Source organism: Ranitomeya variabilis, chromosome 6 (assembly GCF_051348905.1).
Source record: "Ranitomeya variabilis isolate aRanVar5 chromosome 6, aRanVar5.hap1, whole genome shotgun sequence".
Lineage (NCBI taxonomy): Eukaryota > Metazoa > Chordata > Amphibia > Anura > Dendrobatidae > Ranitomeya > Ranitomeya variabilis.
Genome location: NC_135237.1, coordinates 537,172,642 through 537,189,930, shown reverse-complemented (window position 1 = coordinate 537,189,930; position 17,289 = coordinate 537,172,642). Strand labels below are relative to the sequence as shown.

Genomic DNA, 17,289 nt, shown 5'->3' with positions numbered 1-17,289 from the left:
CTGCTGTGTGTGTGGCAATCCCTCCTACCTCCTCCAACCTCCTCCTCCTCCTCCACCTGTCCCTGGGCTCCAACACCGCCAGTTGCCGTCCAGAAGTGCTGTACGCACAGTCAACAGTCGCTCCTCTGTTATTGGGGTTCAGTAACGTCAGCTGTTCCCCTGCTGTGTGTGTGGCAATCCCTCCTACCTCCTCCAACCTCCTCCTCCTCCACCTGTCCCTGGGCTCCAACACCGCCAGTTGCTGTCCAGAAGTGCTGTACGCACAGTCAACAGTCCCTCCTCTGTTATTGGGGTTCAGTAACGTCAGCTGTTCCCCTGCTGTGTGTGTGGCAATCCCTCCTACCTCCTCCAACCTCCTCCAACCTCCTCCTCCTCCACCTGTCCCTGGGCTCCAACACCGCCAGTTGCCGTCCAGAAGTGCTGTACGCACAGTCAACAGTCCCTCCTCTGTTATTGGGGTTCAGTAACGTCAGCTGTTCCCCTGCTGTGTGTGTGGCAATCCCTCCTACCTCCTCCAACCTCCTCCTCCTCCACCTGTCCCTGGGCTCCAACACCGCTAGTTGTTGCCTGGTAGTGCTGTACGCACAGTCCCAACAGTCCCTCCTCTGTTATTGGGGTTCAGTAACGTCAGCTGTTCCCCTGCTGTGTGTGTGGCAATCCCTCCTACCTCCTCCAACCTCCTCCAACCTCCTCCTCCTCCACCTGTCCCTGGGCTCCAACACCGCCAGTTGCCGTCCAGAAGTGCTGTACGCACAGTCAACAGTCCCTCCTCTGTTATTGGGGTTCAGTAACGTCAGCTGTTCCCCTGCTGTGTGTGTGGCAATCCCTCCTACCTCCTCCAACCTCCTCCAACCTCCTCCTCCTCCACCTGTCCCTGGGCTCCAACACCGCCAGTTGCCGTCCAGAAGTGCTGTACGCACAGTCAACAGTCCCTCCTCTGTTATTGGGGTTCAGTAACGTCAGCTGTTCCCCTGCTGTGTGTGTGGCAATCCCTCCTACCTCCTCCAACCTCCTCCTCCTCCACCTGTCCCTGGGCTCCAACACCGCTAGTTGTTGCCTGGTAGTGCTGTACGCACAGTCCCAACAGTCCCTCCTCTGTTATTGGGGTTCAGTAACGTCAGCTGTTCCCCTGCTGTGTGTGTGGCAATCCCTCCTACCTCCTCCAACCTCCTCCAACCTCCTCCTCCTCCACCTGTCCCTGGGCTCCAACACCGCCAGTTGCCGTCCAGAAGTGCTGTACGCACAGTCAACAGTCCCTCCTCTGTTATTGGGGTTCAGTAACGTCAGCTGTTCCCCTGCTGTGTGTGTGGCAATCCCTCCTACCTCCTCCTCCTCCACCTGTCCCTGGGCTCCAACACCGCCAGTTGCCGTCCAGAAGTGCTGTACGCACAGTCAACAGTCCCTCCTCTGTTATTGGGGTTCAGTAACGTCAGCTGTTCCCCTGCTGTGTGTGTGGCAATCCCTCCTACCTCCTCCTCCTCCACCTGTCCCTGGGCTCCAACACCGCTAGTTGTTGCCTGGTAGTGCTGTACGCACAGTCCCAACAGTCCCTCCTCTGTTATTGGGGTTCAGTAACGTCAGCTGTTCCCCTGCTGTGTGTGTGGCAATCCCTCCTACCTCCTCCAACCTCCTCCAACCTCCTCCTCCTCCACCTGTCCCTGGGCTCCAACACCGCCAGTTGCCGTCCAGAAGTGCTGTACGCACAGTCAACAGTCCCTCCTCTGTTATTGGGGTTCAGTAACGTCAGCTGTTCCCCTGCTGTGTGTGTGGCAATCCCTCCTACCTCCTCCAACCTCCTCCTCCTCCTCCACCTGTCCCTGGGCTCCAACACCGCCAGTTGCCGTCCAGAAGTGCTGTACGCACAGTCAACAGTCGCTCCTCTGTTATTGGGGTTCAGTAACGTCAGCTGTTCCCCTGCTGTGTGTGTGGCAATCCCTCCTACCTCCTCCAACCTCCTCCTCCTCCACCTGTCCCTGGGCTCCAACACCGCCAGTTGCCGTCCAGAAGTGCTGTACGCACAGAGCCAAACACCTCGCCTATGTGTTAGTGGGGTTCAGCACCGCCAGCTGTTCCCCTGCTGTGTATACGGCAACGTGTACTGCGACCACCACGCAGGCACAACAAGTTAAATTTAAGGGAACCTGTCCCCCCCCCCCCCCATGCGTTTGTTACTGAAGGAGCCACCTTGTGCAGCAGTAATGATGCAAAGGGAAAAAGTGCCTCTTTTCGTGGTGCTCCTTGCATATGCTGAACCTAACACTTATGAAATGTGTCCCCTCACAGCGTTCAACCGTCCGGTAGGTGGAACTTTCCTTTGTCATGTGACGCAGCACAGCCGTCATTTTTACCCCCTTGTCGCCGTGCGCCGCCTCCTCAGCGTTGTTTGAATCTGTCCCGGAGCCTGCGCTGTTAGGTTACCCCTTGGCCATGCACACATTTTGCGCTGCACGTCTTCTGACATCATTTGCTGTCAGGCTGGCTGCGCCTGTGCGGGTGCGCTGTCCGAGATTCAGCCTCGCGGTGTCGTCTAATGTAATCCCACCGCGGGCCTGGGATCCGTGTCCATGCGCAGTGCATATCCTCGCCTCTCACTCCCCTCCCTACGGCTTCTAAAGACTGTTCGGTGTCAGCTGGTCCCTAATAGCATGCCACGGCCGTGACACCGCACAGTCTTTAGAAGCCGTAGGGAGGGGAGTGAGAGGCGAGGATATGCACTGCGCATGGACACGGATCCCAGGCCCGCGGTGGGATTACATTAGACGACACCGCGAGGCTGAATCTTGGACAGCGCACCCGCACAGGCGCAGCCAGCCTGACAGCAAATGATGTCAGAAGACGGGCAGCGCAAAATGTGTGCATGGCCAAGGGGTAACCTAACAGCGCAGGCTCCGGGACAGATTCAAACAACGCTGAGGAGGCGGCGCACGGCGACAAGGGGGTAAAAATGACGGCTGTGCTGCGTCACATGACAAAGGAAAGTTCCACCTACCGGACGGTTGAACGCTGTGAGGGGACACATTTCATAAGTGTTAGGTTCAGCATCTGCAAGGACCATAATTAAAAGAGCTAAGTTTACCTTTTCCAGCATTAGTGCTGTACACGATGGCTCTTCCAGCTACAAACGCCTGGGGGGGGGGTTAAAGGTTTCCTTTCAACTTGCTCCAGTGCAGGCTTCGGCCTACACTCCGCTCCCCCTGCTCCTCCTGCTGACCCTGGGCTCTAACACCGCCAGTTGGGGCCCAGATGTGCTAGCTGCACAGAGAAAAACACCTCGCCAATGTGTCAGTGGGGTTCAGCACCGCCAGCTGTTCCCCTGCTGTGTAGCCGGCAACGTGTCCTGCAAAAGCCACGCAGACACAACAGACCCAAAGCTGCCGCCAGTGCAGGCTTCGGCCTACACTCCCCTCCCCCTGCTCCTCCTCCTCCTGCTCCTCCTCCTGCTGACCCTGGGCTCTAACACACCGCCAGTTGGGGCCCAGATGTGCTAGCTGCACAGAGAAAAACACCTCGCCAATGTGTCAGTGGGGTCCAGCACCGCCAGCTGTTCCCCTGCTGTGCAGCCGGCATCGTGTCCTGCAAAAGCCACGCAGACACAAGAACTGAAATTGAAGGGAACCTGTCCCCCCTCCCCCAGGCGTTTTTACGTTATCCAGCCACCTTGTACAGCGGTAATGCTGCATGTGTGCAAGGTGGCTCAGAAACGTATTCTCCTCGCACATGTGGAACTGAAAACACGTCTGAAATGTGTCCTCTGTGTGACCAGTTAACCGTCCCGGTGGTGTGACTTTCCTTTGTAATGACACGCTGCAACCCCCTTGGTAGCGCTGCCCGTCTTCTGGCATCATTGTTTGGCTGGCTGCGCCTCTGCGGCCGCCCTGACCCACACAACGCCCCTCGGTGTCTTATTTATTGGGACTGCGAGGGTGTGATTCATGGGCAGGATCAGTGCATCAGTTCGCCTGTCCCTCCTCTCCTTCCGCCTTCTTCGGACTGTGCGGCTTCATGGCCGTGGCATGTGATAAGGGATCAGATGACGCCGCACAGTCTGAAGCGGGTGTAAGGACCCGAGTGTGAGAGGCCAACATATGTGCTGCGCCAGGCCCTGAATCCCAGCCCCGCAGTGTTTTAACAATGTTAAGACACTGCGGGGCTGGGATTCATGGTCATCGCGAACCGCACCGGCCGACATTACATGATGCCAGAAGATGGGCAGCGCTAACGGCGCTAGGCCAGGGGATAACACGACAGCGCAGACTCCTGTACAGCAAATAACAACGCTCGGGAGGCTGCACCCAGCACCAAGGTGGGATTCTTGACACCTGTGCTGCGTCTCATTACAAAGGGAACTCGCGCCTCCATTACACAGTTTGACTGTATAAAGGGCTGAATGTTATACGTGTTCCATTCAGCGTGTGCAAGGAGAAAAATTACAAGAGCAACCTTTGACTTGCGCAGCACTGCTGCTGCATAAGCTGTGGCTCTTCTACTTTGTAACCCCTGAGGGGGGGTTAAAGGTGACTTTTGAAATCGGTTCAATTAGGCTTCGGCCTACACTCTGCTCCACCTGCAGAGCCCGGGCTCCAACAACGCTAGTTGCTGTCCGGAAGTGCTGGCTGCACAGAGCCAAACACCTCGCCAATGTGTCAGTGGGGTCCAGCACCGCCAGCTGTTCCCCTGCTGTGTAGCCGGCAACGTGTCCTGCAAAAGCCACGCAGACACAACAGACCCAAAGCTGCCGCCAGTGCAGGCTTCGGCCTACACTCCCCTCCCCCTGCTCCTCCTCCTCCTGCTCCTCCTCCTGCTGACCCTGGGCTCTAACACACCGCCAGTTGGGGCCCAGATGTGCTAGCTGCACAGAGAAAAACACCTCGCCAATGTGTCAGTGGGGTCCAGCACCGCCAGCTGTTCCCCTGCTGTGCAGCCGGCATCGTGTCCTGCAAAAGCCACGCAGACACAATAACTGAAATTGAAGGGAACCTGTCCCCCCTCCCCCAGGCGTTTTTACGTTATCCAGCCACCTTGTACAGCGGTAATGCTGCATGTGTGCAAGGTGGCTCAGAAACGTATTCTCCTCGCACATGTGGAACTGAAAACACGTCTGAAATGTGTCCTCTGTGTGACCAGTTAACCGTCCCGGTGGTGTGACTTTCCTTTGTAATGACACGCTGCAACCCCCTTGGTAGCGCTGCCCGTCTTCTGGCATCATTGTTTGGCTGGCTGCGCCTCTGCGGCCGCCCTGACCCACACAACGCCCCTCGGTGTCTTATTTATTGGGACTGCGAGGGTGTGATTCATGGGCAGGATCAGTGCATCAGTTCGCCTGTCCCTCCTCTCCTTCCGCCTTCTTCGGACTGTGCGGCTTCATGGCCGTGGCATGCGATAAGGGATCAGATGACGCCGCACAGTCTGAAGCGGGTGTAAGGACCCGAGTGTGAGAGGCCAACATATGTGCTGCGCCAGGCCCTGAATCCCAGCCCCGCAGTGTTTTAACAATGTTAAGACACTGCGGGGCTGGGATTCATGGTCATCGCGAACCGCACCGGCCGACATTACATGATGCCAGAAGATGGGCAGCGCTAACGGCGCTAGGCCAGGGGATAACACGACAGCGCAGACTCCTGTACAGCAAATAACAACGCTCGGGAGGCTGCACCCAGCACCAAGGTGGGATTCTTGACACCTGTGCTGCGTCTCATTACAAAGGGAACTCGCGCCTCCATTACACAGTTTGACTGTATAAAGGGCTGAATGTTATACGTGTTCCATTCAGCGTGTGCAAGGAGAAAAATTACAAGAGCAACCTTTGACTTGCGCAGCACTGCTGCTGCATAAGCTGTGGCTCTTCTACTTTGTAACCCCTGAGGGGGGGTTAAAGGTGACTTTTGAAATCGGTTCAATTAGGCTTCGGCCTACACTCTGCTCCACCTGCAGAGCCCGGGCTCCAACAACGCTAGTTGCTGTCCGGAAGTGCTGGCTGCACAGAGCCAAACACCTCGCCAATGTGTCAGTGGGGTCCAGCACCGCCAGCTGTTCCCCTGCTGTGTAGCCGGCAACGTGTCCTGCAAAAGCCACGCAGACACAACAGACCCAAAGCTGCCGCCAGTGCAGGCTTCGGCCTACACTCCCCTCCCCCTGCTCCTCCTCCTCCTGCTCCTCCTCCTGCTGACCCTGGGCTCTAACACACCGCCAGTTGGGGCCCAGATGTGCTAGCTGCACAGAGAAAAACACCTCGCCAATGTGTCAGTGGGGTCCAGCACCGCCAGCTGTTCCCCTGCTGTGCAGCCGGCATCGTGTCCTGCAAAAGCCACGCAGACACTTGCTCTTGTACCTTCTGCTCCCCATCCTGGTTCCAGTACCGTCAGCTGGTTCCGGGCAGAGCCTTTGGCTTAGGTGCCTCCCTTTGGTATCCGAGTTCCACCAACGTCAGGTGGTCCTTGGTAGTGCTTTCAGGCACGGGTACCTCCTGCTTAGTAACCGGGTTCCAGTAACGTCAGCTGGTCCTCGGTAGTTCCATTGGCTCTTGGACCTTCGGCTACCCATCCGGGTTCCAGCACCGTCAGCTGGTTCTCGGCAGTGTCTTTTGCTCTTGTACCTTCTGCTCCCCATCCTGGTTCCAGTACCGTCAGCTGGTTCCGGGCAGAGCCTTTGGCTTAGGTGCCTCCCTCTGGGTATCCGAGTTCCACCAACGTCAGGTGGTCCTTGGTAGTGCTTTCAGCACAGGTACCTCCTGCTTAGTAACCGGGTTCCAGTAAAGTCAGCTGGTCCTCGGTAGTTCCATTGGCTCTTGGACCTTCGGGTAGCCATCCGAGTTCCAGTTCCATCAGCTGGTTCTCGGCATTTTCTCAGCCTTCTTGTACCTTCTGCTACATTTCCAAGTTCAAGAGACTAAACACAATGACCCAGAAGACCACCCCTAAGATGACGACGACACCAGAGACGACAACCACCGTGATGACGACGACCCTGGAGACGATGACCCCGAAGACCACCCCGATGACGACGACCCCGGAGACGACGACCCTGAAGACCACCCCGATGACGACGACCCCGGAGACGACGACCCTGGAGACGACGACGACCTGGAAGACCGAGAAGCAGAAGAACAAGAGGCTGCAGAACAAAGAGCAGAAGGACATTAAGCATAACACAAAATATCAGAGCAAAAAATATTATGTAAATTATAAGCAGAAGAAGACTAAGCAGTGTATGGGGGTGAGTCCGTTCCTCCTCGTGGTGCCCCTGGATAAAGCCTGATGCTGCAGGCCAAACTGAACGCGGACAAATGTAACTGTTTTGTGACAGGCAGAACGGAAGGTGTAATCTTCAAACTTTTATAGATAACAACTACGGGAATGCCTGTCACAAATAAGAATATGATGAAGAAGTTGAATATGATGAAGATAATAGTAAAATAAAAAGAATATGAACAATGTAACCCAAAAAATAATAGGTAGAAGATGAAGAAGAAGATGAATAAGGTGAAGAAGTTGATGTCAAAGAAGCTGATGATGAGGATAATTAAGAAGAAAGCGTGGGAGAAGTAAAAAAGAAGGTGAAGGGCGTGGAAGTAGTGAAACATCAATATCTGACATTAAAAAAAAAAAAAAAACATAGTCAAATTCTTTCTAACGCCGAACTTCATAAAAAAAAAAAAAAAATCCTGCTATTCTATTACATTGGGCTAAACCTCTGTCCCTTTAATATCTCCGCCACGTCCCCCAATACATCCTACAATATTTTTAGTTGTTTTCCTTCATGTAGAATGAACCTACAAGTGTATAAAGGGTTTATTTTAATTCCGATATTTTCGTCCCATTGACTTGCATTGGGATCGGGTATCGGTATCGGATTGGATTCCGATACTGTGACGGTATCGGCCGATACTTTCCGATACCGATACTTTCCGATATCGGAAAGTATCGCTCAACACTAGTCATTGTCCATCTGTAGTATGAAACGACGACCAATCAGTTTGGCTGCATTTGGCTGGATCTGAGCACACAGTATGGCGGCTCTGAATACCTCAGAATTCATTCGGCTGCTTCTGTCCTGTGTCACATCATCAATAAACACTAGTGACCCAGTGCCACTGGCAGCCATGCATGCCCAAGCCATCACACTGCCTCCGCCGTGTTTTACAGATGATGTGGTATGCTTTGGATCATGAGCTGCACCACGCCTTCGCCATACTTTTCTCTTTCCATCATTCTGGTAGAGGTTGATCTTGGTTTCATCTGTCCAAAGAATGTTCTTCCAGAACTGTGCTGGCTTTTTTAGATGTTTTTTAGCATAGTCCAGTCTAGCTTTTTCATTCTTGATGCTTATGAGTGGCTTGCACCGTGCAGTGATCCCTCTGTATTTACTTTCATGCAGTCTTCTCTTTATGGTAGATTTGGATATTGATACGCCGACCTCCTGGAGACTGTTGGTCACTTGGTTGGCTGTTGTGAAGGGGTTTCTCTTCATCATGGAGATTATTCTGCGATCATCCACCACTGTTGTCTTCCGTGGACGCCCAGGTCTTTTTGCATTGTTGAGTTCACCAGTGCTTTCTTTCTTTCTCAGGATGTACCAAACTGTAGATTTTGCCACTCCTAATATTGTAGCAATTTCTCCGATAGTTTTTTTCTGTTTTCGCAGCTTAAGGATGACTTGTTTCACTTGCATGGAGAGCTCCTTTGACCGCATGTTTACTTCACAGCAAAACCTTCCAAATGCAAACACCACACCTCAAATCAACTCCAGGCCTTTTATCTGCTTAATTGAGAACGACATAACGAAGGGATTGCCCACACCTGCCCATGAAATAGCCTTGGAGTCAATTGTCCAATTACTTTTGGTCCCTTTAAAAACAGGGTGGCCCATGTTAAGGAGCTGAAACTCCTAAACCCTTCATCCAATTTTAATGTGGATACCCTCAAATGAAAGCTGAAAGTCTGAACTTCAACTGCATCTGAATTGTTTTGTTTAAAATTCATTGTGGTAATGTCTATAACCAAAATTAGAAAAATGTTGTCTCTGTCCAAATATATATGGACCTAACTGTAGATATATATATATATATATATATATATATATATATATATATATATATATATATATATATATATATCTATATCTATATATCTATCTATATATATAATTGTCTAAGGGTTTTTCCGTCTGTCTGTCTGTCTTTCTGTCTGTCCTGGAAATCCCGCGTCTCTGATTGGTCAAGGCCGCCAGGCCTCGACCAATCAGCGACGGGCACAGTATCGACGTAGATGTCATAATGGTTGCCATGGCGACGATGATGTCATAAAGGTTGCCTCGACCAATCAGCGACGGGCACAGTCTGCCGCGAATTCTGGAATCATCATTGTCCATATACTACGGGGACATGCATATACTAGAATACCCGATGCATTAGAATCGGGCCACAGTCTAGTATGTATATATATATATATATATATATATATATATATATATATATATATATATATATATATATATATATATAATTTAAAATATACACCTATAGACTTTAACTTTTTTTTTACTGTTTCTATATATTAAAAACCACAAAAGATTGACTTGCGTTGGTATCGTTGCATCCATAAAAGTTCAGTTCATAAAAATAATACATTTAATTAACCTGCTAATGCTATAAAAAAAAAAATAATAAAAAACATTAAGCCATTTCTTGAATGAGGATTTCATCATGACAAATCCAGTAAGTGTTTGGGAAGCAGCCCCAGAGTAGTTTGGATTCACTCCCTCTAATAGAGGGTAGCACCCTTGATTTTAGAGCTTTTACGTCTTAAACGGCTGGATTCAAGGTGCTCTGCATATATACCGTATATACTCGAGTATAAGCCGAGAATTTCAGCCCATTTTTTAGGGTGAAATTGCCCCTCTCAGCTTATACTCAAGTCATTCATACCCAGGGGTCGGCAGGGGAGGGTGAGCGGCAGCTGTGTAATCATACTCACCTGCTCCTGGCGCGGTCCCTGGTTCCCCGGTGCCGGCAGCTCCTTCCTGTAGTGAGCGGTCACATGGTACCGCTCATTACAGTAATGAATATGGACCCGACTCCACTCCCATAGGGGTGGAGCCGCATATTCATTACTGTAATGAGCGGTACCATGTGACCACTCACTATAGGAAGCTGCCGGTGCTGGGGAACAGATGTGCAGGGACCGCGCCAGGAGCAGGTGAGTATAACGCAGTGCGTGATTTTCACCTGCTCCCCGTTCCACCGTTTGCACCGCTCCGTCTTCCGCATCCTCAGCAGTGACGCTCAGGTCAGAGGACGCAATGATGCGAATAGTGCGCGCACCGCCCTCTGCCTGAACAGTGCAGAGGACTTGGAAGACACAGCGGCGCCCAGCGGTGGAACTGGGAGCAAGTGAATATAGCAAGTGCCGGGGGCCTGAGAGGTGAGTATGTGATTTTTTTAAAAAAAATTTTTAATCGCAGCAACAGCATATGGGCCAAATATCTGTATGGAGCATCTTATGGGGCAATATGCAGCGTCATATGGAGCAAATATCTGTATAGAGCATCTTATGGGGCCATATGCAGCATTATATGGGGCAAATATCTGTATGAAGCATCTTATGGGGCCATGTGCAGCGTTTATATGGGGCAAATATCAGTATGGAGCCATGTGCAGCATTATATGGGGCAAATATCTGTATGGAGCCATGTGCAGCATTATATGGGGCAAATATCTGTATGGAGCATCTTATGGGGCCATGTGCAGCGTTATATGGGGCAAATATCTGTATGGGGCCATGTGCAGAATTATATGGGGCAAATATCTCTGGAGCATCTTATGGGGCCATAATCAACATTTGTGCAGCATTATATGGGGCATATTTTAATATGGAGCATCTTATGGAGCCCATCATACACTGTATGGAGCATTATATGGGGCGTATTTTGAATGGAGCATCTTATGGGGCCCATCATGAACTGTATGGAGCATTATATGGGGCTCCTGATTCAATATGGATATTCAAAAACACTTAAACTACTGATGTCTCAATTAATTTTACTTTACTGGTATCTATTTTTATTTTTTAAATTTACCATTAGCTGCTGCATTTTCCACCCTAGGCTTATATTCGAGTCATTAAGTTTTCCCAGTTTTTTGTGGCAAAATTAGGGGGGTCGGCTTCTACTCGAGTATATACGGTACAAACCGTTCCATAGCATTAGAAGCATGCGGCACTCACCACTACGCTCCTGAAGAAGGTCCTTTATTCCATCAGCAGTTACAGGACATTAATGATGGATTGCAAGTTGCGGAGGCATGCGGGGAGAGACTGAGGAGGACGATGGCCTTTGTGTGTCTACGCTTCAACTGGTCCCGGTCATTTATCTTTATTAAATTTGTTAAAACTGTTTCCACTGCACGTGGATTAGTGGATTTTGTAAAAAAAAAAAAAAAAGCGCCGGTTACCTAAAAGTTGAAATAAGAGGGAAAGAATATCCCAGTTAATCCCCTAAAACGTCTTCCCTACCTATCCGCCGAGGTTGGCACACTAATCAAAGCTAAGAAGGGCCCCCACTACCCGATGACTGACCCTTAACCCCTTAGTGACTTTTTTTTTTTTTAAATCTGACCAGTGTCACTTTATGTGGTAATAACTCTGGAACGCTTCAACAAATCCCAGTGATTTTGAGATTTATTTTTTCGTGACACATTATACTTTATGATAATTGTAAATTTAGGTCGATATGTTTTGTGTTTATTTATAAAAAAAAATATCAGAAATTTGAGAAACATTTTTTAAAATTGCCAATTTTCAAACTTTGAACCCTGTGTAGGGAACTTAATGTATTGTCTAGGATATAATAAGTAATTTTGGTTTTTGGTTATTGCTTTTGGTACATTTTCAAGGGTGCTTTATGTATTGTTTATTATATAATAAGGGAGTTACTGATACACTTAATGGAACAGATATCTGGCCATGGTTCAAAGGTGAAGACAACCATCTTTATTTTTTAAAGGGTTTATATACTTACATTATCACATGTTAAAAGCCCTTGATCACTGTAAGGGGTAGTGCAAGTATAGGAGTGGAGCTCTACTGTTTACATTAAAGCATTTATGCACTTTACTGAACATTTGGCTCTGCTTTAGAGGTGAAGATAATCATTCTCATCTTGGAAGGGTTTATATAGTTACATCATCATATGTCATAAGAGCGTCTAGAGACCATTAGCGAGATCATAGATACTTGGTTTCATTTGTGTGAATGTTGGGTAATATTGGTACGGGTTTAGAAATAGGGCCCTGCAGGGATTCCAAGGGACAGCCGACGTTGAGTGGGGGCGGCACATCGAATATTAGGGTGCCAACCTCCGCCGTCAGGCAGGCCATCAGCTTATTAGGGCATTTACAGGGGCAGCGTGAGGACTGTATCATTACACTGTCCATTTTTCCCTGGCAATATTCCCTTAATCTAAACCTTTGGGAGGTGCGATTTGCATTTGTTAAGAAATAAGGAATTTTTTAATTCTCTTGTATTAAAAGTTACAATTTAAGGGTTGCTTTTCTTTTTGGTTTTGAGCTTAATCACACCCATCACAATTGTTTTTGGTTGAATCCCATATATTGGGAAACCCCCCAAAAGTGATACCATTTTAAAAACAGCACCCCCTGACATACTGAAAACTGCTGTTGGGTAGTTTACTAACCCTTCAGGTGCTTTTCAGGAATTAATACAAAGTGGCACGACAAATGAAAAATGTGTATTTTTACCACCTAAATGCCTCTAACTTCTGAACAGGTTACAACAGCCGGCAGACTCTAAGGCCGCTATTTGGCCATGAATTGCCATGGCAAACATCAGGACTACACAATCATGATCTCAGGGTGCCGATGGGGTTAAAGAGGGAGAAGCCACCCTCTGTTAACCATTTATATGATGCAGCCACTATTGACAGCAGCATCATTCTAAGGGGTTAAACAGATATGGACGGTGACAACACTGATCGTGGCTGATGCAGCAAGTTGTCAGCTATAGTGTACAGCCGACAACTGCGAGATTGTCACCTGTATGGGGATGCTAGACTCTTATAGCTTAGGTCAGTAAAAAGACGTATAGGCGGTCATTAAGGGGTTAATTTCCCTAGATGGCCCTAATAAATACCAATAAATTATTACATATCCATATCATGATGTTACGGCGCTACAGCCCCTAATGTGCCCTGCTTAAGAAGGAGCCCTCCGGACCGCCGGCGACCCCCCCCATCCCCCACGAGACACTTACCCGAGGAGGTGAGAGGAGCCTAAGGATGGCTGGGACGGTGCAGGGGATGGGAAGCCTCCATCCACCAGCCCCAGAGGGGAGTGGAGAGGAACCGTCCACCACCTGAGTCACACAGAGCATTGGTGATGCAGTGTGGTCTGCACGGACGCCACGGGAATAGGGGGCCACTGTACAGCCGAGGGTAAAACCTGGTGGACAGGGCAAATGTCCGGCAATAAAAAGGCCTGGCTGCAGAGGAGGATACTGGAGGTAAAACACCAGTGCTCCTCTGTACAACATGGGGAGATCGGCGTCCCTTTTAGGGAAAAAACCGTCGCCCAAAAATGGTCAGCTCAGGCAGTGGCTCCCACGTCGCAGGAGAGGATACGGAGAGGTGAAACTCCCGTGCTCGCCTGTTGTTGGTTCGGGGGAGATCGGACCACTAAAGAATCCGTCGCCCCCTTCGTCCGGAATGGATTAAAAAGAAAAAATCCGAGAAAATAAAAATCAGTGTGCCTCCTACGGACACTAAGCTTGAACTGGGTGTCTGGAAGCCAGTACGAGGGTGTATACTGCAGGGGAGGAGCTAACCTTTTTTTGTCTCAGCTTAGTGTCAGCCTCCCAGTGACAGCAGCATAACCCATGGTCCTGTGTCCCCCAATGAGGCGAAGGAGAAAAATTATTACATATCCATATCATGATAACTGTACACCAGGGAATAGGGTTGGTCAGATTATTATTTATGACGTCCGTGTCTAATTGATATCAACAAATAGGGTTGATCCGACCATCGTCGCCCTAGTTCCTGGTGTTCGGTTATCATGATATGGATATGTAATAATTCATTGATATTTATTAGGGCCAGTCATCGGTGAGCAGGGCGCCGTTTCGCACTGAAAGGGTGACAACCTCGGCGGATAGGAAGGGGAGCCGTTTTAGGGGATTAACAGGGATATCCTTTCCCTCTTTTATTTCAACTGATAGGTAACCCTCTCTTTTTAATAAAACACAGCAATTTGTTTTTTCGTCACATGTGCAGTGGAAACGTTTTTAGCGAATGTAATAAAGTTATAGGTTTTAACGGTAAAAATTAATCTGTTGGAATGGATTAAACAACTGCAGTCTTCTTGCAGACATCCTTACCTTGTTTTTCCTGTTGTCGTTGTATTTAATGAGGTCTAGGATAAATGAGAGGACTTCTTTGGGACATAAGTTGTGGATATCCCTCAGTAGAGCCATAGCAACTGGCATGGTCTGCAAAACAGAAGGAATAAAAGCTCAAAAAAAAAAAAAAAAAGCTTATGGCAGGTTAGAAAGAGAACAATAGTTACGAGGTGTCTGCGGGTTAAATATAGGGTCATGAGTAAATCGAGAGGTTGAGGAAGGGGAGCCATCACCTATAAACAGGAGAGGTGACAACAACTAGAGATTGGCGGGGTCCGACCGCAGGGACCTCCACTGACAGGCAGTTCAATGGTTGTCCCAGAATGGGGCACCAATGCACATGCCCAACCGCGACTCCATTCATTCTCTATGAGGCTGCCAAAAAAAAGCAGAGGCTTCTGCTGCAGAGACAGGGCACCGGGGAGTAGAGGCTTCTGCCGCAGAGAGAGGGCACCGAGGAGAGGAGGCTTCTGCCTCAGAGACAGGGCACCAGGGGAGAGGTTTCAGCCGCAGACAGTTCACCAGGGGAGACGTTTCAGCCGCAGACAGGACACTGGGCAGGAGCTTTCAGCCGCAGACAGGGCACCGGGGGAGAGGATTCAGCAGCAGGAAGGTAATGTAATAAGGCCAAACATAGTTTATACAGTCATAAACTGCGCCAGATTTAGTGATTTATGTTGCTTGATGAATTATATCGGCAATAGTAACAAGAAAATACAGCACTCACCCGATCCTTCTTTCAACATGTGGTTTTAATTGATAAAATTGGTTACACTGATATTTGCCGAGGTGCAGGAGTCAGGGGAGTATTTTCATAAACCATAAGACCTGTCGGACTCTGGCCGTTTCACGCCTTGCTGGAGCTTCTACGGGACCAATTTTATGGATTAAAACCACATCTTGAATGAAGGATCGGGTGAGTGCTGTTTTTCTTGTTACTTTTGCTGATATACTATACGTTCTTTATGCATGCGGCACCCAGAAGACATCCGACAGGGCTATTTATGGGGATTTGGGTTGAAATAACACACAGAATAAAGTGACGGTTCCTGGATTAACCCTTCTTTTTTAAAAAAATGGTTGATAAATTAGTTTCCACAGCTTGTTGGTTATTTGAACTGTGGCAAAAACTTGCACCACAATTCTTGTGCCTTTTGTGGCGCTCAATGTTGTGTTTTAGGTCTTGCCCTTTCCCACTAAACCATACCCCCTCGTAGATGAGGAGCAAAAAGTTTCTAACACACAAATATGGAGCAAGTCATAAAAGACAGGTTGTTTGGTGATAATTGCCCCAGAATTCTCACTCCTTTAACTAGATAAATCTGCACCTTTGTGTTTCCTTTCCAAGATCTCTGCTTGCTTGCAGTGAATGAGAACATTAAGGACATTGAAATGTCGTACTACTCACAGGAGCTAGGTGCAGTGTGCGGAGCTGGTGAAGATGGAGCGCGGCACTGACTAATGATCTGACACTTTCTGTATTATGTACCATAGAAAAAGAAAAAAATAAGTGCTGCCTCAGTCACCTTTTGAAGAAAATAGCTCTGGAAATTCATAAAGTTGTTGGTCTTTACGATGTTCGGGCAGCTCTTACAACAAAACATGCGGGTAAATAAGGACTTCATGGCTGGGGGTCCGGTCCACGTGCTCACCATCGAGTTAGCAATCTGGATTGAGTCAAGAAATAAAACATTTAGCTGTAGAATATTTATTGTACTCTCTTATATGGCGCCATCATATTCCACAGAGGTTCACAGGCGACAGCGATGCTGATAACTTATAAAAAGGAGATTTTTGTGTACTCACCGTAAAATCTTTTTCTCCGAGTCAATCATTGGGGGACACAGGACGAATGGGTGTTATGCTGCTGCCACTAGGAGGACACTAAGTTAAACACACACAAAAGATTAACTCCTCCCCTGCAGTATACACCCACGGGCTGGACAATCCAGAGCCAGTTCGGTAACAAAGCAGTAGGAGTAAACCAGTTAAAAACAGTAAACATGTTATAGTCAAAACACGGACTGAAGAGAATAACCGAGCCAACTAGGCTAACAGGGAGGGTGCTGTGTCCCCCAATGATTGACTCGGAGAAAAAGATTTTACGGTGAGTACACAAAAATCTCCTTTTCTCCTACGTATCATTGGGGGACACAGGACGAATGGGACGTCCCAAAGCAGTCCCTGGGAGGGTAACAAGAAGTTATAAATGCTGTGCATGCCTACGAGCTACAGATGAGACACTGCCGCTTGTAGGATTCGCCTACCGACGGACGCGTCTGCCGAAGCCTGAGAGTGCACATGGTAGTGCTTCGTGAATGTATGCAAGCTGGACCATGTAGCAGCCTTGCAGACCTGAGTAGCCGATGCCTGGTGCCGGATGGCCCAGGACGCGCCGACTGACCGGGTAGAATGAGCCTTGATCCCCGGAGGTGCGGCGTGACCCTTGACACGGTAGGACTCTTGGATGGCGGAACGAATCCACTTGGCAATGGAGGCCTTGGAAGCGGGCAGACCCTTCCGTGGCCCCTCCGGAAGAACGAACAAGGCGTCTGACCTACGGAGAGACGCCGTTCTGGAGACGTAACGTTTGAGACCCCTCACTAAGTCCAGAGTGTGGAGAGCCCTTTCCGTGCGGTGGGAAGGAGCAGGGCAAAGTGAGGGAAGGACAATTTCTTCATTAAGATGGAAAGAGGAAACGACCTTCGGAAGAAAAGTCGGACATGTCCGCAGAACTACCTTGTCCTGGTGGAAAACGAGGAAAGGTGGTTGGCACGACAGAGCCGCCAGCTCAGAGACACGTCTAATAGACGTGACAGCCACGAGGAAGGCGACCTTCCACGACAAGAACAGCAAGGGCACCTCATGCAAGGGCTCAAAGGGG

At 49.2% G+C, this 17,289-nt stretch overlaps 1 protein-coding gene across 3 annotated transcripts in view; it reads right to left on the bottom strand.

The window, feature by feature from the left end:
- The window catches only part of TAF2 (TATA-box binding protein associated factor 2), a 175,949-nt gene that overhangs the window by 83,336 nt on the left and 75,324 nt on the right, over positions 1-17,289 (bottom strand). For all 3 annotated transcript variants that reach the window (XM_077271130.1, XM_077271131.1, XM_077271129.1), the window contains exons 17-18: positions 15,932-16,072; positions 14,385-14,495 (exon numbers count right to left, since the gene is read on the bottom strand). In XM_077271130.1, coding sequence (XP_077127245.1) covers positions 14,385-14,495; positions 15,932-16,072 — 252 coding nt within the window. The remainder of the gene's footprint in view (positions 1-14,384; positions 14,496-15,931; positions 16,073-17,289) is intronic.